Source organism: Budorcas taxicolor, chromosome 1 (assembly GCF_023091745.1).
Source record: "Budorcas taxicolor isolate Tak-1 chromosome 1, Takin1.1, whole genome shotgun sequence".
NCBI classification, from domain to species: domain Eukaryota; kingdom Metazoa; phylum Chordata; class Mammalia; order Artiodactyla; family Bovidae; genus Budorcas; species Budorcas taxicolor.
Genome location: NC_068910.1, coordinates 210,200,189 through 210,222,422, shown reverse-complemented (window position 1 = coordinate 210,222,422; position 22,234 = coordinate 210,200,189). Strand labels below are relative to the sequence as shown.

The 22,234-nt window shown below is 44.3% G+C and overlaps 1 protein-coding gene across 1 annotated transcript in view; it reads right to left on the bottom strand.

Moving 5' to 3' along the window:
* DIP2A (disco interacting protein 2 homolog A) overlaps positions 1-22,234 on the bottom strand; it is a 109,697-nt gene that overhangs the window by 68,680 nt on the left and 18,783 nt on the right. The window contains exons 2-6 of the mRNA XM_052650301.1: positions 22,016-22,087; positions 16,142-16,261; positions 11,939-12,058; positions 8,951-9,178; positions 5,515-5,649 (exon numbers count right to left, since the gene is read on the bottom strand). Coding sequence (XP_052506261.1) covers positions 5,515-5,649; positions 8,951-9,178; positions 11,939-12,058; positions 16,142-16,261; positions 22,016-22,087 — 675 coding nt within the window. The remainder of the gene's footprint in view (positions 1-5,514; positions 5,650-8,950; positions 9,179-11,938; positions 12,059-16,141; positions 16,262-22,015; positions 22,088-22,234) is intronic.

Below are 22,234 nucleotides of genomic sequence, written 5' to 3'. Positions count from 1 at the left end.
AACTGTCACTCTGCCGTGAATTCCTGGCCACCCTCCCCATCCTCTGCAGGACCAACCTCTGCTTTCTGGCTCCTCCCTCCTGTTGGTTGTTCTCCTGATTCTCACAAGGGAGGTGGTAAACTACGAACGTTCCTTTCCTCTTTGCCTTTTCATGTAACATCTCCTGGAAAACACCCTCATTCCAGGTCATAAAGAGCTTTTCACTATTTCTGATAGCTGCACAGTCCTCCACCGTGTGAATGTACCCAGTTTATCCCACAATTTGAGAGGCCTGAACGGCAGGCAGTTCCCACTATTTCCGAGAGTTGCCCAGTCCTCCACCATGTGACTGTTCCCGGTTTAGCCCACAGTTTGAGAGGCCTGGATGGCAGGTAGTTCCCAATGTTTTGCAAATACAGACAGTACAGCAGTGAGTGAGCTTGCGTGTACACACTTCCTGATTTCTGGAGGTGTGCACTCAGGGTAAATGCCCATGCTGTGCTGCTGATCCAAATGGAAGCACAGACACAGATTTTTAACAGCTGCTCCCTCAGAAAGGCTGACCTACTTTGCATTCCCACCAACAATGTGGATTTCTCTAGTAACGAAAAAGAATGAACATCATGTGTAAGAGCTATTTTTATATCTCTTTTTGTGAATTGTCTGTGTGTTCTGCTTATTTTCCTACACTAGGAGCTGGAAACTTCTTTAAGGACTGATGGAGAGTATCTGGGGCCGTGGCACCATCTCCATCATCACAAAAGCAGCACAGATGACTCAGGAAGGCGGGTGTGGCAGCCCCAAAAGCACCTTGAATCAAGATGAACAGAAAAACATCCCAATGAATACATTCTGAATTTAAAAAATGAAACTGAAAAAAAGAGCAAAGGAAACACAGAGTAAGTAGGAGAGAAGTAACATAAGTGAGCAGAAATAAACATAATCAAGAAAAGACAAACAATAGAGAAAAACAGTTAAATTAAAACTGGTTCTTTGAAAGATAAAGTTCAATTAGCTCACTAGCTAGGACGATTGAGATGAAGAAAGGAGACCCTAGCAACTAACATGGTGAGCCAGCACCACGGGTCCCGCACACACAAGGATGACAGGGGCCTGGAGAGCAGAGATGGAATGGACGACTCCACCAAAGACACAGAACTGACTCGAGGTAGAAAGGCTGTTTCCTCTGATTAGAAAACAGAAGAGGAAGGACACTTCTCAATTCATGCTGAGATGAGTACTATCCTGATACCAAACCAGACAAAAATATCAGACCAGTATTTATCTCAAACAGAGACACAAATGCTATAAGAGATATTAGTAAATCAAATCCACAATATACGTCAGAGAGGAGGACACCACAACCAAGTGGGGTTTTTCTTGAGAACATACCTCCTTCGGCTTAATCTTCAAAAGTCAGTCAGTGAATTGTACTATATTAACAAACTAGGAAAGAAAAACTGTATGATGAGCTTAACAGATTTTAAAAATCATTTAACAAAAATCATGATAAAAACTTTTCAGGAAACTAGAGGGAAGAAAGGAACGCCCCCAACCTGATGAAGAGCAACTATTTAAAAAAATCCATGGTTAACATCACAATTAAAAATTGAAAAAGTGGATGCTTTCCCCCTTAAATGGGAAACAAGGCGAGTTGTGTCCATTCTCAACATTTCGAACTAACATTAATGGAAGTCCTAGACACTGAGACAAAGCCAGGAAACTAAACGTTCCTATAGGTGGACAATTTGGAAAGAAAAGTAAAATTGTATTCATAGACAACATGGTCATGCACGTGGAAATCTTACAGAATCTACCAAAAAGGCTACTAGAATTAATGTAAGGTCAATATACAAGAATCAACTATGTCCCTAAATATTAGCAATACACAAGTAGGAAAAAATTTAAATATCACTTGTAATAGCATCTAAAAATATAACATATTTTGAGATAATTTTAACAAAATATGTGCAATACCTGTACACTGAAGGCTACAAAAACAGTGCTGAAAAAAATTTTTTTAAGTGCTAAGTAAATGGAGAGATATACCATATTTATCAATTGAAATGTACAACATTGTTAAGAGGCCAATTCTCTCTAAACTGATCTAGAGAGTCAATGAAGTACCAATCAAAACCCAGCAGAAATTTTGGTAGACATTAACAAGTGGATTTTAAACTATACATTAAGATGCAAAGGAGCTAGAACAGGTAAGGCAGTTTTTAAAATGAAGAGCTGAGGGCCAACTACAGTACACAATTTTAAGGTTTATTATAAAACCACATATAAAAACCCACATATATAAAATCATGACAGTATGGTACTGGCATAAAGACAGAAAAAGCATTGGAACAGCATACAGATCCCCAAAGTAGACCCCTCTCCTATGTGGTCCATCTTCATTAAAGATGCCAAAGAAACTGGAGGGGGTATTACATGATCCTGGAACAACTGGACATGCATACATAGAAAAGTAAACTTAGATTATATCTTGCATTGATACTAAATTTAACTCAAAATGGATCATGTACCTAAACATAAAACTTAAAACTACAAAATTCTAGGAGAAAATATAGGAGAAAACTGTTAGATCTTGGGTCAGGAAAGTATCTATTAGATGTGACCCAAAAATAGAATCCATGGAAGAAAAAAGTGGTAAACTGGACTTCATCAAAATGAAAGACTTCTCCTCTCACTATTAGAGGATGAAAACACAAGCCACAGACAGGGAGAAAAAAAAAATTATAAACCTGATAGAGAACTTATATCCAGACTATATAAAGAACTCTGGAAATAAGAAAACAAACAACACATTTTAAAAAACAAGCAAAAGATTTGAACAGACCCTTGCAGAAAGATATACAAATGGGAAATGAGCACATGAAAAGACGCTAAACATCATCAGTCACTAGGGAGATGCAAATTAAAACTATAAGGAGACACCTCTGTGCAACTGCAAGGATGGGCAACACATAAAAACCAACAATACCAGTTCTTGGCAAGGATGTGGGGGAACTGGGACTCTCATCACTAATACCTGGGAGGTGAAATGTACAACCATGTGGAAATAAGTTTGGCAGTTTATTTTTTAAAATATTTATTTATATTTATTTATTTATTTGGCTGTGTGGGGCCTTAGTTGAATCATGCAGATCTTTTATTGCAGTGCACAGTTTCTCTAGTTGTGGCTGCAGTGCTCGGGCTCAGCAGTTGTGGCTGCAGTGCTTAGGCTCAGTAGTTGTGGCTGCAGTGCTTGGGCTCAGTAGTTTTTGCTGCAGTGCTTGGGCTCAGTAGTTTTTGCTGCAGTGCTTGGGCTCAGTAGTTGTGGCTGCAGTGCTTAGGCTCAGTAGTTGTGGCTGTAGTGCTTAGGCTCAATAGTTGTGGCTGCAGTGCTCGGGCTCAGCAGTTGTGGCTGCAGTGCTTGGGCTCAGTAGTTGTAGCATGTGGGATCTGAGTTCCCTGACCAGGGACTGAACCCATATCCCCAGCACTGCAAGGTAGATTCTTAACCACTGGGCCACTAAGGAAGTCCCAGTTTGGCAATTCCTTTAAAAACTAAAATGTTCCCTGGTGGCTCAGACGGTCTGCCTGCAGTGCGGGAGACCTGGGTTCGATCCCTGGATTGGGAAGATCCCCTGGAGAAGGAAATGGCAACCCACTCCAGTACTCTTGCCTGGAAAATTCCATGGACTGAGGAGCCTGGTAGGCTACAGTCCATGGGGTCGCAAAGAGTCAGACACGACTGAGCAACTTTACTTTCTTTCTTTCAAACCTACTGTATGATCCAGCTACTCTACTCCTAGATACTGACCCAAAAGAAATGAACATGCATATCCACACAAAGACTTGTAAAGGAATAGTTACAGCAGCTTTATTTCTAACAGCCAAAAACTGGAAACACCCAAAATACCCATCAGTAGGTAAAAAGATAAACTATGGTGCATCTATAGGATGTGAAAGTTGGTCCACAACAAAAGCTGAGCACCAAAGAACTGATGCTTTTGAACTGTGGTGTTGGAGAAGACTCTTGAAGAGTCCCTTGGACTGCAAGGAGATCAAACCAGTCAATCCTAAAGGAAATCAGTCCTGAATATTCATTGGAAGGACTGATGCTCAAGCTGGAGCTCCAAAACTTTGGCCAGCTGATATGAGGAGCTGACTTATTGGAAAAGACCCTGATGATGGGCAAGACTGAAGGCAGGAGGAGAAAGGGACCACAGAGGATGAGATGGTTGGATGGCATCACTGACTCGATGGACATGAATTTGAGTTGGGATGGACAGGGAAGCCTGTCGTGCTACAGTCCATGGAGTCCCAAAGAGTCAGACACGACTGAACTGAACTGATAAGATGAAATGCAGGGATATTTCATCTCCCAAGAAAAGGGATGACCTACGATACATGCAAGAACATGGATGAATTTCAAAATAATTGTGCAGAGTGACAGAAGCCAGACAATAGAAAGTAAATGCTGAGTGATTCTATTCATATAATATCCTAGAAAATGCAAACTACTTTACAGTGTCAGGAAGTAAATCAGTGGTTGCCTGAAGGGATGCCAAAAAGGGCAGCAAGCAGCTGTTACAAAAGTGCACAAGGAAGGAAGTTTCCAGGAGCACCAGGTATACTGGCTACAGTATGGATTTCATGAGTGTACATGTATCTTCAAGCTTATAAAACTGTCAAGCCTTCCCTGGTGGTCCAGTGGCTAAGATTCCACGCTCCAATGTAGTGAACACTGGTTCAGTCCCTGTCAGGGGACCAGATTCCACATGCTGCAACAAAGACTGCAGATTTCATGTGATGCAACTTAAGACCTGGTGCAGTCAAATAAATTTTTTTTAAAAGCTTATAAAATTATACACTTTAATACACACAATAGATAATGTCATTTACACCTCAACTAAGCTCTTAACAATTTTTAAATATAATGAATAACAAGTTAATTTTTTTTAATCTATCTGACCAACAGGAAGACTGCTTCACATTGACTCCGTTTCTCCTCTTGTATCTGAACAAGGAACTGAATGACACCAACAAAATCAGACCAACTGCTCAGGAGCCTAGAAACACGTTAAGGTCTCAGATCTAAGAACTGCTGGATTTTTCTGCAACTCAAATTTGGCACTTTGGAAGAAAAACTTCATGTGATTTTGATAAAAGACTGGAAACTGTTTCAAAAGGAAACAGTACAAGCACAGAAAGGAGACTCAGGCTGACATCTCTTGGCCTGCACGTGAGAAAGCACGACTGACTGAGGCAGCTGTTGCTGGCTGCACTTGCAAACTTCCCCAGCTTCTCCTCTTCCCACAATACCACTGATCCAAACCTTGTGCATCAACTTAAATGTGCAGGCTTTCTCCTCCCTCCTTCTCCTCGATCCCGACTTGACCTATTCCTGATCACCTCTGCACGTGATATACACACGAGCAGTCTACATGCACCAGGGCTGCACCTGACGGCTGGCTCACCAGGTACAGTGAGATCCAGTGCCTGTGCTCCGCTGTCTCAAAGCAGAAAGAGAGGCATGCTTACCACCTGCCGTCTCTAGGACACTCCCGCGGCACCCCCGAGGGACTCCTCTCACGGAAGCCATCTGCGGACGCTCACAGTATGCGTGCTGGTGCTGCACGAGGCCCGTGGTGACATCAGGAGGGGCAGAGTGCAGATCTGCTTTTGAAACACAAACCCAAAATAAAAGTGGCTGTTAATTCAAAAGAACATGAACATTAAGTTGCTGTTCAAACTCCATTTGACTGAAGCTTCAGTAGCTCAGCTCTAAGCAAGGAACGTGGCATTCCGATCGACTCTGTCTGCCTGGCTGACCGAGCACACTAGGTGCTGTGAACTCTGAACTCTGGACATGGCCTGGACAGTTCTGCGTGCACGTGGTCATCCAGTTCTCAGAGGGAACTAGGCCGGAAACACCAAGCACAGCACAGAATGGCCTTGAGGAATACACGTTTCCCAATTTGGCCTAAGGAGGTTTTACTTAGAAATCTCCCTCAATGAAGCAGCAATATATTTTTAATTAATAATATTTTTTGTTATATTATGAAAAAACTTCCAGGCTTCTATAAACTACCTCTACTCCCCTAAAAAGCAAGTTTGAATGCCATGCAGACACAAACCTTGGCAATCTTCAAAGAATAAACCTACACAGATTAAAAACTATCCCTAGAGTCAGTACAACAGGTCCCATTACTAAGAGGCTGCAGTCAGGTTCTTAAGACAGAATGTACTCACCTCACACTTAGAGACAAACTATGTTAGATACAGAAAGTATTTAAATCCCTCCTCCCATTGTCTGAGTGTCCACTCTGGGCTCCATTCTCACCGTGTGGCGTGTGTATCTGCTCTGAGGCTGGCTGACTGCCGCCACAGCATCACCGCTATACAACTCAGTCTTCCGCCAGGAAAGAGCCGAGTGTGGACCTGGCGTGACACTCGTCCACTCTCGAGAATGGATACTGCTCTGTAACCTCTTTAGTCTTCATATGAATGTTCCCACCATCACAGATTTTGATACTGATTTTCTATCTATCATTTCATAACCTAGAGAGTATGCAACCTAAAATTTTTTAAAATATGTTAGAAAGATGAATTTATATGGAAGCAAAATACAGACTTACTACACAAACTTATATAGCAGAAAACACCATTTGGGAAAACCTAACTTTAATGACAAGAGTTTTCACAATCTTTGAAAAAGCTAGAAATTAATGAAATTAGCATTTTAAAGTATGCTTACCACAGAATTCTTTCAGTTTAAAAAGAAATCTCCCCTCCTTTCCAATCTAGCAAAAATGAGAGATTTTAACTATATTCATGAAAAAAAAAAAGGTATAAATGGTAATCCTCAACTACAAAGTAACTTTTTAAATAGCTGCATAAAAATAAACAAACTACACTCCAAAATGAACTACTGTAATTAAATGTACTGCTTTTAAATATAGGTACTTAATTTGTGTCCAAATGTTTTACGCACATGATTTTCCTAGCCCCAAACTGAAAACGATAAATATTTTTTAACATTTTCTACCCATAATTTTTTTTACAGTTATCTTCTTTCTGTATTTCTTTCCTTAGCCCAGATTGAAGAATTCTCCTAGTGTCAGAAATTAAAACAAAGGATGACTTTTACAACAAGGAGAGGGAAGTGGGATAGTTTTCAGATATAAAATTCAGGTCACATGAGAAGTGCATGAAGGTTACAGACAACAGTGAGGTATACGCACAGAGCAAGTCAGACTTTGGGACCGCGAGAACTAATCACATGATACGCATGTGAGCACAGGTGAGCAGGAGGGAGGGAGAGCAGCTCAGCCACACCTGCAGGAGTCAGGAGCCCCGCAGCCACAGGGGGCAACAACCCACCCCGAAGCCTTTACAGCCAGGACCTTTCTGAGAAAAGAGACGCCCACTCAGACTCACCTTACAACTCTATGAAGTCAAGGGCTGTCTGGTTAGACATTTTGAACTACGATCAGTTTTTCAAGCTAAATATGCTTCTCTTTCTAACCCACCACGAAGCTGTGTTTATAACAGCTCAGCAACGGCATCAACAAGCAAACAGTGACTGCTCTGCCCTACTTCCCTCACTGTGGGACCCAGAACAGAGCTGCGGAAAGCTGGACCAAGCGAGAAGAGAACACCCGAATGCTGCCACTTCCCTCACAGTGGAGGTACTTGTGCATTTCCAAGCAGTGCAATTGCCATGACAAACAGCAAAAACGTGTCCACCTAACGCTGTTTTCCAGCTCTCCCCTGTGACACCCCTTGAGGACAGGTGGGCAGTCATCACCAGCCATTTGTAGGTCCCCAGGAGAGTGACCACAGCAATCTTGGCGGGTGCTTCCAGAGGAGCCTTCTCTCGTAAAGCAAACCGCCCAGGATGGCCCTGACAGCGCGACCCTGGCTCCTCCACGTGTGGGAGCAGGTCAAGGCATCGTGAGTCCTCACCTAAGAAGACATCACGAGCTCAACAGAAATGTATAGACGTTGGCACTGACTCAACCAGTAACAAACGAAGAGCATCAGTGATGTGCCCACAGAGGAAATGAAGGCGTGGGTCACTTACAACACCCAGTCCAGCCAAATGACCAGTATCTTGCATGGAGCAGCTTACACCTGAGGCCAGCACATGCCCGGGGGGCACTTAACCTGCTGGGACCCCATCAAAAACACTGGCCTATCACTGGTACACCGCAGATGCACCGTTCTAGTTTTAGCAGAACAGCAACTAACAGCAAAGAAAAGGAACAGGAATCAGAAAGCTATGGGTCAGCCTGGCTCCACCACAGCCAGCTGTGTGGTCTCAGCCAGGGCAGTCCCTGACTGAGCTCTTCCTCCTCGTCAGATGTCGCCCAACATCAGCGATTCACAACACCAGGAGTATACTCCTTAAGGCACTCCTGCAAGAATGCATGTGTGCTTTGCATGCCAGCTAAGTTACCATTTTTGCATCAAAAAATACGACTTCAAATGGTGAAAGCTTTGCAATGTTTTCCTCTTTAAGATTAATATAATTTAAAGGACTGGGTGACTTGGGAAAGGTCTAGGCATCTTTATGACTGAGCTGTGACTTACATCTCTTTCCAGACTGAGGACTGTCTAACCCTGTGTGTAGAGGAAAAAAGGCTCTTCATGGCTGCAGCCCCACCCCCACCTTGGGACACCCAGTGCAGGGACAACTGAGGGCTGAGGCTGTGCACACACGAAAGGAACAAAAGACTGCGTTGCAGGTGGCAGGCCTGGGACTGTCCACCTGTGCCGGCCGCCCCTCCAGAGCAGAAGCGCCAGATTTTGCCGAGGTCTCCAGGGAGGCCCACCCAGGGTCTGGGGCTGCCAAACCACAGAGGCACCAGAAACCACTTTTGTTACCAAAAGGACATTTTCCACACAAAGAGGAGAAGGTGGGTCTGAGGGGCGGGGCTCCTCTGCCTGGAGGGGTCCCCGCAGCTGTACTGACCTACGCGGGCGAGGGCCGCGGGGCCGGCAAGCGCAGCGGCAGCACTGGGCGTGGCGGCAGGCTGCCCTCCTGGGTGAGATGAGGTGGAGGATGCGGAGGATGAGGTGGACGAGCCCTGAATGGCCGGGTCGGGCCAGGGCTCGACGCTGGGGCGGCTCTGCAGCGGAGCGGAGGCCAGTCGCCCGGGGCGCTGTAAAGAGCCCTCATCTTCTGAGGCAGATGACGTGTCTGTGGTCAAAATAACGACGACAGGCATGAGGGGGGCATCCTTGGGGGCAGGGTTCCCACACCGGCCCAGCCTGCGCCCTGTGCACCCGCACATCCAGGAGGGCCTGCGTGTGACTGACAGTAAGACCCAGGGCTGCTCGGAAGCTGGCTTCACCCTGGGCTCCCCTGAAGAACTCGGTCACAAGGTGCCACGCCCAGGAGTGCAGCTGGTCAGACCCTGACCACTTTAGTGCATGCCGTGGGGCCCTGGGGGCCCCAAATAGCAGAGGTGACCTATGCCCCGTGGGTGCCTGATCCTAGCGAGGCCTTGCCCGGCACCTGCGCACCCTGAAGGACGTGCCTGAGCTCTGAAAAGAGCCCCGCCTCGGGCAATAAAATTAACCTGAAATCTGGTTCTGTCAAGTCTGCATTTTATCGTGGGTTTCATTATTATTAGGAAGTTCTTTAAAAACTGGGTAGTATCTACGGTTATATTTGATAGAAAATAATTTGACATAAATTTCTAAGACTTTTTTTGAACAACATAAACTTTTTTTTTAGTCAGGAAGCATCACCGAAACACCACACTATCCTGGGGACCTGGTGTGGCTGGTGTTTACCACGTCAGCAAACCAAACACGCGTGTCACCAGCTTGAGACTTTAATAACCAGACAGGCAGCACTGTGCTCCCAGCACCTGGATGAGCTTTCCAGGAAACTTAAAACACACTAACTATCCTGAAGAGAGGCCGCATTAAGAGTTTTCATTTCTAATGGTAATGAAACAACAAAAACAAATAAAAAACCCTCCAAATGGCCTTATTCTTTCCCATTTAAGACCTGGTAACATCATAACACATAATATTGGGTTGGCCAAAAAGTTCGCTGCTTTTTCTGTAAGATGGCTTGAGTGGTGCTTAGTTGTCTTCAACTTCATTCAAGACAATTTTGTTAGACTGTACTGTGACCGCAGTCATATCAGCACTCATTAAAAATAAAGAAACTTAGCAAAACTAGTGAATTTTTATGTAGCAACTTTAATATTGAAGATGGAAGAGAAAAAGCAACATTTTCACATATTATGCTTTATTATTTCAAGAAAGGTAAAAATGCAACTGAAATGCAAAAACAGATTTGTGCAGTGTACAGAGAAGGTGTTGTGACTGATCAAACATGTCAAACGTGGTTTGCAAAGTTTCATGAGGGAAATTTCTTGCTGGACAATGCTCCACGGTCAGGTAGACCAGTTGAAGTTGATCATGATCAAATTGAGGCATTAACTGAGAACAATCAGCATTATACCATGTGAGAGAGAGCTGACATACACAAAATATCCAAATCAAGTGCTGAAAATAATCTGCACCAGTTCTGTTGCATTCATCAATTTGATGTTTGGGTTCCACATTAGCTAAGTTGGAGAAGACTCTTGCGAGTCCATTGGACTGCAAGGAGATCCAACCAGTCCATCCTGAAGGAGATCAGCCCTGGGATTTCTTTGGAAGGAATAATGCTAAAGCTGAAACTCCAGTACTTTGGCCACCTCATGCGAAGAGTTGACTCATTGGAAAAGACTCTGATGCTGGGAGAGATTGGGGGCAGGACGAGAAGGGGACGACAGAGGATGAGATGGCTGGATGGCATCATGGACTCCATGGACATGAGTCTGAATGAACTCCGGGAGCTGGTGATGGACAAGGAGGCCTGGCGTGCTGTGATTCATGGGGTCGCAAAGAGTCGGACACGACTGAGCAACTGAACTGAACTGAACTGAAGCGAAAAAAAAAACCTCCTTGACTGTATTTCTGCATATGATTGTCTAACACAATGAAAACATTCCATTTTTAACATAAACTGTGACAGGTGATAAAAAGTGGATCTTGTACAATAATAGGGAATGGAAGAGATCATGTGGCAAGAGACATAACCACCACCAACTACACCAAAGACTGGTCTTCATCCAAAGAAGGTGATGTTGTATACATGGGAGGAGTGAAAGGGAGTCCTTTATCATGAGCTCCTTCTGGAAAACCGAACAAGTAATTGCAACAAGCACTGCTCCCAATTAGACCAAGTGAAAGCAGCACTCAACAAAAAGCATCTGGAATTAGTCAGGAGAAAACACGTCAGCCTCCATCAGGACAACGCAAGACTGTATGTTTATTTGATGACCAGGCAAAAACAGTTACAGCTTGGCTGGGAAGTTCTGATTTATCTGCCATATTCACCAGACATTGTACCTTTGGATGTCCATTTATTTGGGGATTTACAAAATTCTCTTAATGAAAAACTTTTCAGTTCCCTGGAAGACTGTCTAAAAGGCATCTGGAATAGTTCTCTGATCAAAAAGATGACCAGTTTGGGGAAGGGAAATATGAAACTGCCTGAAAAATAACAGAAGGTAGTGGAACAAAATGGTGACTACATTGTTCAATAAAGTTCTTGGTGAAGTGAGAAATGTGTCTTTTTTCTTTAAAAATCTGAAGGAACTTTTTGACCAACTCAAGGAGAATAACTTTAAATTTCTGAAATCAGGGAACTCTGTCACCCCATAAAGCACTTACTGCAGGTTCCTCTCTTTACTAAAAGACACAAATTACATCTTGGTGAAAAAATTAAAATCTATACAGACGATCTATTGGAAGCAAGCCCACTGCATGCACAGAAATGTGCGTGAGCACACACACACTCCTCACCACAATCAGAAGCCTGCTCCGTCTCAACGGGAAACCCTGCCCAAGCCGCCCCAACCCTGCCCAGGCCGTCCCGACCCTAAACCAGTACCTGGGGGTGTGTAGGCCTCCACAGACGCGTGCGTGAGGACAGAGCGCCTCTTGGATGGCATGGGCATCTTCCTCTCTTTGTATTTGGCCAAAGCTGCCTGCACGGCCTCGGTGTGAACATCTGCACAGAAATAACAGCAGCAAAAGCACCCATTACAAGATTCCTGATGAAGGAACAAAACCATGGTTCATGTTTTTAATCTGTTTTCATTGAGCATAAAAGGAACACAAGGTCAGCCTACATGTGGGTCCACACATTGGTGCTAGATTTCTACAAATATTCTCCTTGGTTTATAGATTCAACTTTGCAAGTATTTTCAGATTTAAACCAAGAAATTCCCAAAACTGAAAATAAAATGAATCAGATGAACCTAATGCACTCTGATTATGGTATAAACCACTACAAGCAGCACTAAAGCTCTGTGGTCATATCGTCTGAGCTGTTGTTCCAGGCAAGCCCCAGGATGGGCAGAGCCATACGAAGAACCAAGCTCTCCCTGTAGTCGCACAGCCAGAGGGTGGTGGGGGTCCTGTCACACTGCCACGCTTGTGGTCAAGTGCAAGAGAGCCAAGGAAGAGGGGCCTAATGGCCTCACCCCATCCTCCCTCCCAAGATGCTCACAAGGCAGAGAAGGGATAGACACAGAGACTCCAGAAGTGAGGGGAGCACTGCAGTCCTGAATCTGAATGGCAATTATCAGCATGAACACACGTGGCATTTTATCTTTAAATAGCATGTCTTAATTCAGTCCCTAAAAATGTCTAGAAATGGTGACCAGCCCCAGTGCAATGAGCACCCCTACCATCCAGGCTGCAGTCTTGCAACACTGTCCTCACTGCGAGTACCCTGAGAAATGTGGGTTCCAGGGTACAGGAAGTGGCAGAGGAGCCTGGAGCATCTCATCCTACCAACCAACAAGTTCCTGGCCAGCAACCCAGTGCTGGAGCCGACGTGGAAGCACTCCCAAAGAAAAAGGTTGGGGCAGTCTGAACACCACCAAGGACAAAAACAAGATCAGAGAAAAGGAAGGAAGAAAAAGAGGAAAATTAACCGGCTGCCACTGGAGGATGCCAGTGACACGAGCTACTGTTCTGAAAAGGATTAAATGGATGGAAAGAACCAAGCATCCTGCCAGGTTCTCCTGTGCTGTGTGATGAGCACAAGCTGCTTGCCCTCCCCAGAACTGGTCCAGCTTTCCTGCCACCAAATCCACCCTAATGAAACGAGGGATCAACCCTGCCAGCATCCCAGGGAGGGGAGAGACACAGGCCTGCAGTGCCTGTCGTGGGAAAACACTGACCCTGAGGTGACTTGCCAGAGCCATGGAGCCAGGAGCAGCCAGACCACAGCCAAGGCCCCCGGACCAAGCAATCACCGGCGGAAACACGTATCAACAGCCTGTGATATGTACATCTTAGTTGGATCCTGGGTCCAAACTGTTTTATAAACCCTCAGGAACACTTGGGTATTTGATACTAAGGAATTATTGCTGATTATTTTGTGATAATGGAGCTATGTTTTAGAGATACGTGCCCTCTTTTCAGATATAGAAACCGAGAATATTATGACACCTAAGTAAAATCTCTGAGATTTGCTTCAGAATCACACGGGAAGGGAAGAAGCAGCTGGGGCTGATGAAGAAGCCAAGACTGAACCTGAGCATGGTGGGAACCGTGGCACTGGGCAAGTCCAGGGCTCAGTACACACCAAGTCCACCTACGTATGTGTTCACATTTTTCCCCAACAAAATGTTTTTAAATAGCATTGAGAAACCTTACAGTAAAATGGCTCATAGGGTACTAAGGATGAAAAATTTACACCCAGGCATATTACAATAAAGTTTACAAACATCAACAATAACCAGTCAATCCTAAAAGCTTCTAGAGAAACAGTCTTGTAGGATCAGGAAAGAGGCTAACTTTCCCAATGGTAATCACCAAATACGAGGCAACACAGCTGAAGAAACGAGCTTAGAACCTGTAATTTTATATCCAGCCAAAGTACCATTTAAACTTCAGGGCCTATTAAAAATACTCCCAGACGTACAACCGAAACACTCATGAAAGACTGTGTTCAGAAGAGAGACAAACCTAGGAGCCCCTGCAAGAGATCTGGCTTGACTGTGAGCACAGACTTTTTACACTGCGGCTGCCTTAGAAACAAACAAAAACCTAGTACAGATAACAATCAGGAACTAAAAATCTAAACAATACCAACATTATAGGATATAAAGCAACAGATCCAAGAAGCTCAACAAACCCCAAGCACAAGAAACAAAGAAACTTATACCAAGGCACATAATAAACAAATCACTCAAAACCAGCGATAAAGAGAAAAACTGTAACAGTGCCAGAGGGAAGAAAGGCACAGTATATACAAGGGAACAATGATAAGGAATAAACCTGGATGAATAAGAGTGGATGTACTGACGTGAACAATGACTGCTAAGCTGCCATCATTAGGAGAGCTGGCGCTGCCATGACAACAGATGAATCCATCAAGAGAACAGACAGGAGTCCAGAAAGAGTCAGCCATGAGCAGCTGCATTTAGACAAGGGAACAAGGGCATGGGGACAACGGGATTCCCACATGCAAGAAAGTCAGCTCTGTAGCACACCCTGAACTCACACTAAAAAACAAAATCTAAACCACAGACCTAAAGGTAAAAACCCAAAACTACAAAACTTCCAGAAGAAAACACAGGTAAGAATCTTTGGGACCTTGGGTTTGGCAGAGATTCCTTAGATACAAGAACAAAAGCACTATTCAAGAAAGAAAAGGAAGTGATAAGCCAGATTTCATTAAAATTAAAAACTTCTGCTACAAAAGCCACTGTAAGAGAATTCAAAGAGAAGACAAAGCCTTGGAGAAAATATAAGCAAAGAACATTTATGGTAAAGGTCTCGTTTTCAGATAGTAAAGAACAAGAACCAGATACAGTTCACAAGGGCAGAAAGCAGGTCCTCAACGTCAGTTACACATAAACAGAGGCGACAGGGAACAGGAGGTGAGGACAGGCAGGGGACCTCTGGGTGACCTCACTCAGGGTGCGCGGACATGTGCCCATTTTGTGCCCAGGGCTACATCAGTGGAATGCCGATGGGGCCATTTCCAGTGTTGTATGTTACAGGCATCATTGATGTAATCCGAAAAGAAACTGTCAGTGTGGGGAAGTTTTTTCTAAATGTATATTAAATCGGTAAGAAATTATCTGATCAAAACTTTCCTCAAACCACTTCACCACACTCCCAGGCTAACCAACCATTTAAAATCTTCATTAAAAAAAAAAAAAAAATTCTTAAAACAAAATGGCCATGTCTTTATCTATCTTGAAAGTTTTCTTTTATAGAAGCTTACTGAGTTTAAATGTAAAAGAAATATTTAATCACACAACAGTGAAAATGTTAAACAAGCCAAAGAGTGTTCAAAAGCTATTGATATCTAATCTATGACAAGAGGCAGAGGGCTTCTCTGGTGGCTTGGTGGTAAAGAATCTGCCTGCCAGTGCAGGAGACACAGGTTCCATCCCTGGTCCAGGAAGATCCCACGTGCCTCGGAGCAACTAAACTTGTACACCGCAACTACTTAGCCTGTGCTCTAGAGCACGGGAGCCGCAACTCCTGAAGCCCACAGACCCTAAAGCCTGTGCTCCACAAAAAGAGAAGCCGCTGCAATGAGAAGCCCACATAGCAACGCAGACCCAGCACAGCCAAAAATAATAAATAAATAAAATGAACTTTGGAAGCATGCATGTTTTCGATGCATGTCCTGATAAGGCAAATAAAATGTCAGACACAAATTCAAATATTTATAAAAGCACTAACAGAGTGGCAGAAATCTAATTAGAAGGAAATCTTCAAAATTAGAGAAAAATAAAATACTGAAATACATAGAGTAGTAGAGTGGTTCCCTACTGGACAACTCCACCAACACCAACCCCAAAGTTCCAGTAGAAAAATGGACACAGACATTTACAGAAATGATTTCCATGGTGAGGAAGATTTTGCTTTCTTCTGAGATGTCTATGTGCAGCTGCTGAGAGGAGCACACTCACACTCCAGGCTACACTAAAACATACTGAAATCTATGGAAGTTTTGTTTTTTTCTTGAAAACCACAATGTGGTAAGTCACGGTTCAGAGAAGTCCCTTTCCTCAGTGGAGCTCTGGTGTCCAAGCAGAGGACGCGGCGCTCTGGGCCCTACCTGACCGGAAGCGCTCGTCCCGGGCGTTGCTGGGCCGCGGCTTGGGCTGCTTGGGCGCGGGGGCCGAGGCTTGTGCGGGCCCAAGGATGCTATTCTCCACTTGCAGGGAGGGGTCTACTCCTGAAACAGTTTCACAGAAACACTGTGAGTAAACAACCTGCTTTTCCAACAATAGAAAAACCCATGTAGAATAGCACACACCTCTCACATGCTGTTGCACAGCCCCCGCTGCACAACCACGCACACCGGGGGCCCTAACGCCCAGAAGACCCTAAATCTGGAGGTTGGGGCTGAGACATTGATGTCAGCTTGCAGCCCCTCCCTGTCAGCAGCCCTGGGCCCCCAGCTTGGTACACACAGTGCATGGGGCCAGCTCTCTGGGGCCAGCTCTCTAGGGCCAGCTTTCTTGAACACCCCTCCCTTCCCCCACACTGGCTCTGGTGTCAGCAAGCCCAGCAGGAAGCAGCCCACAAAGCCATCACCGGGGTATTGACAGCTGCCCTCAGACACAGGAAGAAAGCTGATGAGAAGCTTGGAGGCTTCGGGTGTTAACCACCTGGGCCTGTGACACCTGTGTCTCCAACCTGATGGGTGGCTCCATGACTGGCACACCCATGGCCGGCCGACATCCAGGCCATCAGGATGTCATGTGTTGAGTAAAGGACAAGCATGAGCCTGCAGGGTCATTTAACAGAGTCCCTGGTCCTGCCTGAGCACTAGACTGTTTCAAAATGTCCCAGAAAAACAGCCTTAGCCACCAGCCCTTAGCACTCCCCAAAAAGCAGCAGCCTGTCCCCAACTTAGCAGTGGCCACAGGACTGGAAAAGATCAGTTTTCATTCCAATCCCAAAGAACGGCAATGCCAAAGAATGTTCAAACTAATGTACAATTGCACTCATCTCACACACTAGCAAAGTAATGCTCAAAATTCTAAGGCTTCAACAATAGGTGAACTGAGAACTTCCAGATATTCAGCTGGATTTAGAAAAGACAGAGGAACCAGAGATCAACTTGCCAACATCTGCTGGATCTTCGTAAAGCAAGAGAATCCCAGAAAAACATCTATTTCTGCTTTATTGACTATAGCAAAGCTTTTGACTGTGTGGATCACAACAAACTGTGGAAAATTCTTCAAGAAATGGGAATACCAGACCACCTTCCCTGCCTGCTGAGAAGTTTGTATGCAGGTCAAGAAGCAACAGAACTGGTCATGGAACAACAGGCTGGTTACAAATCGGGAAAGAAGTACGTCAAGGCTGTATACTGTCACCCTGCTTATTTAACCTATATATGCAGAGTACATCATGCAAAATCTGGGCTGGATAAAGCAAAGCTGGAATCAAGACTGCCAGTAGAAATATCAATAACCTCAGATATGCAGATGACACCACCCTTATAGCAGAAAGAGAAGAACTAAAGAGCCTCTTGATGAAAGTGAAAGAGGAGAGTGAAAAACCTGGCCTAAAACTCAATACCCAAAAAACGAAAATCATGGCACCCGATCCTATCACTTCACAGCAAACAGATGGGGAAACAATGGAAACAGTGAGAGACTTTACTTTGTTGGGCTCCAAAATCACTGCAGATGGTGACTGCAACCATGAAATTAAAAGATGCTTGCTCCTTGGAAGAAAAGCTGTGAACAACCTAGACAGCCTGTTACAAAGCAGAGACATTACTTTGCTGACAAAGGTCTGTCTAGTCAAAGCTATAGTTTTTCCAGTATTTACATATGGATGTGAGAGTTGGACCATAAAGAAAGCTGAGCACCAAAGAATTTATGCTTTTGAACTGTGGTGTGGAGAAGACTTTTGAGAATCCCTTGGACTGCAAGGAGATCCAACCAGTCAATCCTAAAGGTAATCAGTCCTGAATATTCATTGGAAGGACTGATGCTCAAGCTGAAGCTCCAATATTTTGGCTACCTAATGCGAAGAGCCAACTCATCAGAAGAGACCCTGATGCTGGGAGAGACTGAAGGCAGGAGGAGAAGGAGACGACAGAGGATGAGATGGTTGGATGGTACCACTGACTCGATGGCCATGAGTTTGAGCAAGCTCTGGGAGTTGGTGATGGATGGGAAGCCTGGCGTGCTGCAGTCCATGGGGTCGCAAGAGTCAGACACAACTGAGTGGCTGACCTGATCTGAACTGCCCCAACTGGGCCTCAAGGGGTCACAACCTCTGATGCTGCTCATGAAAAGGCCACCTGACCCCAGCTCTCTAGGGTGACACACAGAGAGGACAGAGGGGACAGGAGACGTGGGGGCCCTCACTCCACTGCCTGAGCCTCCAGGCACCTCTGTGACTGAGGAGCCACTGGAACACCAGCTTTGGCTCTACAGACAGGAAGGAGATGCTCCCAAGACTGGCCAACCTCCAGGGGTGGGCGCAGAATGTTGCCATTGCTGATGTTTATGTACCAGGTTTGGAGTGTTCATTAGCTCTTCAAAATTGAACATATACACACATACATGTATGCAACATGCAGCAATACTGATCAGCTCTGGCTCTTTGTTTCTTGGACTGACTGGAACAAATTTCCCTAAAATTCATAATGGAGAACACAGAATCCTATGCATTATGCACTATAAACACATATGCTTGCAAAGTGATGCATAAATACAGGGACATCCTTGCATTTTTATTCCAAAATACAGTGCTTTTATTGAGATCGATTAATTTATTTAAGAAAGATATAAAGCCCAGTGGGAAACCACTGGATGAAAGAGTAGTATATTTTTAGTCTTAACAGGTATCAAGAGAGAACTTCTCAGGCCACAGCATCCGCATTCCCACAGGGTGCCATATCCCCATGTCTCTGTCAGCACTGCACGTTACAAATTTTAGAATCTTGCCAATCTGACAGGAGAATGGTTCACTAATTTGCATTCCCGTATAACTAGTGAAGTCGAACACACTTTAATGTTTACTGCCTATCCGTACGTCCTTTATTTGAATTCTATAAATTCTATCCAGCTAAGGAGCCCCCAAAAGGCTTCCCAGGTGGCTCAGTGGTAAAGAACCTGCCTGTAATGTAGGAGATGTGGGCTCAATCCCTGGGTCAGGAAGGTCCACTGGTGAATGAAATGGCAACCCTCTCCAGTATTCTTGCCTAGAAAATCTCATGGACAGAGGAGCCTGGCAGACTACAGTTCACGGGGTTGCAAAAAGTCACACACGACTGAGCGACTGAGCATGCATGCATGCAAGGAGCCCCCAAAGGACCTGCAGGGAGCTCTGGTCAGCTAGAGGCTCCATCCTACACTGGACATGTCCCCAGGCCATGGCCAGCTGGCCACAGCTCAGTCACTCTGCAGTGCTTCATTTCTAGAGAGACAATCATAACCTGTTTTTTTTTTTTCCTCAAGTCTCTCATCTTGTCATCACTCAAACATTATTCAATATTCTCCTGAATTTTATAGTATTCTGTAATTGCAAGCATACTTAGAGCTTTACACCTGAAGCTTATGTTCACTAATGCTGCAGAGGAAAGGGGGTCCCGCTGCTGCCTCCACAGGCATGGCTGCTGCTGCTGCTGCTGCTAAGTCACTTCAGTCATGTCCGACTCTTTGTGACCCCAGAGACGGCAGCCCACCAGGCTCCCCCGTCCCTGGGATTCTCCAGGCAAGAACACTGGAGTGGGTTGCCATTTCCTTCTCCAATGCATGAAAGTGAAAAGTGAAAGGGAAGTCGCTCAGTCGTGTCCGACTCTGTGTGACCCCAGAGACGGCAGCCCACCAGGCTCCCCCGTCCATGGGATTTTCTAGGCAAGAGTATTGGAGTGGGTTGCCATTGCCTTCTCCGACAGGCATGGCACCAGTTACTAAATGAATCTTCCCTCCTTTGAATTCTCCTGAGTCATTTCTAGATGCCCTCCCCTTACATTGTTCAGTTGTCCACACGTCAACCAACACCCTGTGGTTGGGACTGCCAAGTGCACATGACCAGGTTTAACACCTTGAAGGCCAAGCCTTTCTCCCCGCTACTCCTCTTCAACAATACACTAGCTACTCTCAGAACTTTTCTCCTCCGAGTGAGTTATTTCCAATGCCAGGTTTGGGGGGGAAAAAAAATCAACAACTGCTATTCAGACTGGATTACGTTTTGTCACATATTAACTTAGAAACTACTACTTTTATAATATTAAATATTTGCATTTAAGATATTGGTATATTTCTTCATATTTTAGGATCCTATACTTCTTTCAAATAGATTGTATGATCCTAATATAGATCCTGTGGCTTTCTTGCTAAATGTATTAAAAACATTTGACAGTTATTTTTGTCATTATGAATGTGAGCTGTTGTATTAACAGAAATATTGCCAGAGAAAAGCTATTGATTCTTACATACTTATCTTTTATTCAAACCAAGATGCTTACTAATTCTAATAGCCAAGTGAGCAGTCACCCAGCTTTCAACATATAAAACAACAGCACCTGGCGAGGGTAGGGTCCTGCCGTTTGTCCATGGTGCTGCCTGGGCACTGGCCTGCAACAGATGGCCTTGCGAGCAGCCCAGCGGGCTTCTCGTTTGCCTGCTAACAATTAGGGTTTCCTCTGGCAAAATATTTATGCAAATCTTTAGCCCATTTCCCTACTGGGCTTTTTTTAAAAAAATCACATGGGGGAACTTTGGCTCTTTATAAAGTTTAAATTAATGAAAATTAAATTTAAAAAATGCAGTGTCTTAGTCACACTACCACACCTCAAGTGCTCAGAAGCCACATGTGGGAAGCGCTCAGTAGACTGGACAATGGGGCTGCAGAGCGTTCCCACTCTGGCAAAAGGTCTCCTGGATGCTGCAACTTCACTGGCTCTGGACTCTAGTCCTTTTTCTCTTATTTATGTTACGATCATCTTCTCCTATACTGTGGCTTGTCTTTAATCTCTTTATGGGGACTTCTGATAAAACAGGATTCTTAATTTTAACACACTCTAATTTACCAATCTTATCCTTTTCAGTTGCTGCTTCAGTTGGTACCTCCAGGGACTTGAGAAATCCCTCCTCCTGTCTAGAGATGGTGACGGTTTTCATATATAATCTTCCAAAGGTGCTATAATTTTTGCCTTTCTCACTAAAGCCCTTCATTTCTGGCTTCTGTGTCTTAGGGAACTGTGCCGGCATTGTGAGCTGCAACACCACCTCCACCATAAACCTGGTCCCCACAGCCATACATGTCTGTCTAGGTCCATGTTCTGTTTGTGAATCGAGCTATCTACCCTTGTGCGAAACCAGGCTGTCTTAATGACAGCTTGCTATTAACTCCTCATATCACAACCAGCAAATCCTCCAACCTCATTCTTCCTTTTTATCATTATTTTGAACCCCTTAGCCCTTTAAACTTATATATAAAATATTTAACTTCTTTTATTTGCCTTGCTGCACAAGCCACGTGGGATCTTAATTCCCTGACCAGGGATGTAACCTGTGCCCCCTGGAGTGGAAGCATGGAGTCTTAACCACTGGACGGCCAGGGAAGTCTTAAACTTCTACATAAATTTTAAAATCAGCTTCTTAAATTCCACCCCCAAAAACTGTGCTGAAACACTGAAGGTGCTGACTCTGAAGATCAATATAAGGTGGGAGAACTCACAGCTTTATAATATGTGTTCCAAACCTAAGTAAGGAAATGTTCTTTACTAAAATCATAAAAATAATCATGGTCTATGATAATAAAAATTACATAATCCTATTTGGGGATGAAATCTATACCAAACCAGAGACATAAACTTTAATCTATGACTTTGGATTTTATAATTAATATTAGACATGTTATTTTCCCAGCCCTTATTAATAAAATATGAAACTACCAAAGTCAAACTCTAATACCAATTTTTAAATCAGTTTTATAAGACCTGTGTTAACCTCACCTTGAATGAGGGGTACGCAGCGTGCAAGCAGCTTTGCCCTTTTCTTTTCATATCCTTTTTGAGTGATGTCACCTAAAACAACAATAGAAAAATAGAATCACATTTCTTCTAAAGTTCCCCCCAATTTTTAATTAAAAGTTCATTCATAATGGAAAAACTGGAAACACTTAGGTCCTTCAACTGGTGAGGGAATAAAGAAAGGATGGGGTGTCCACACAA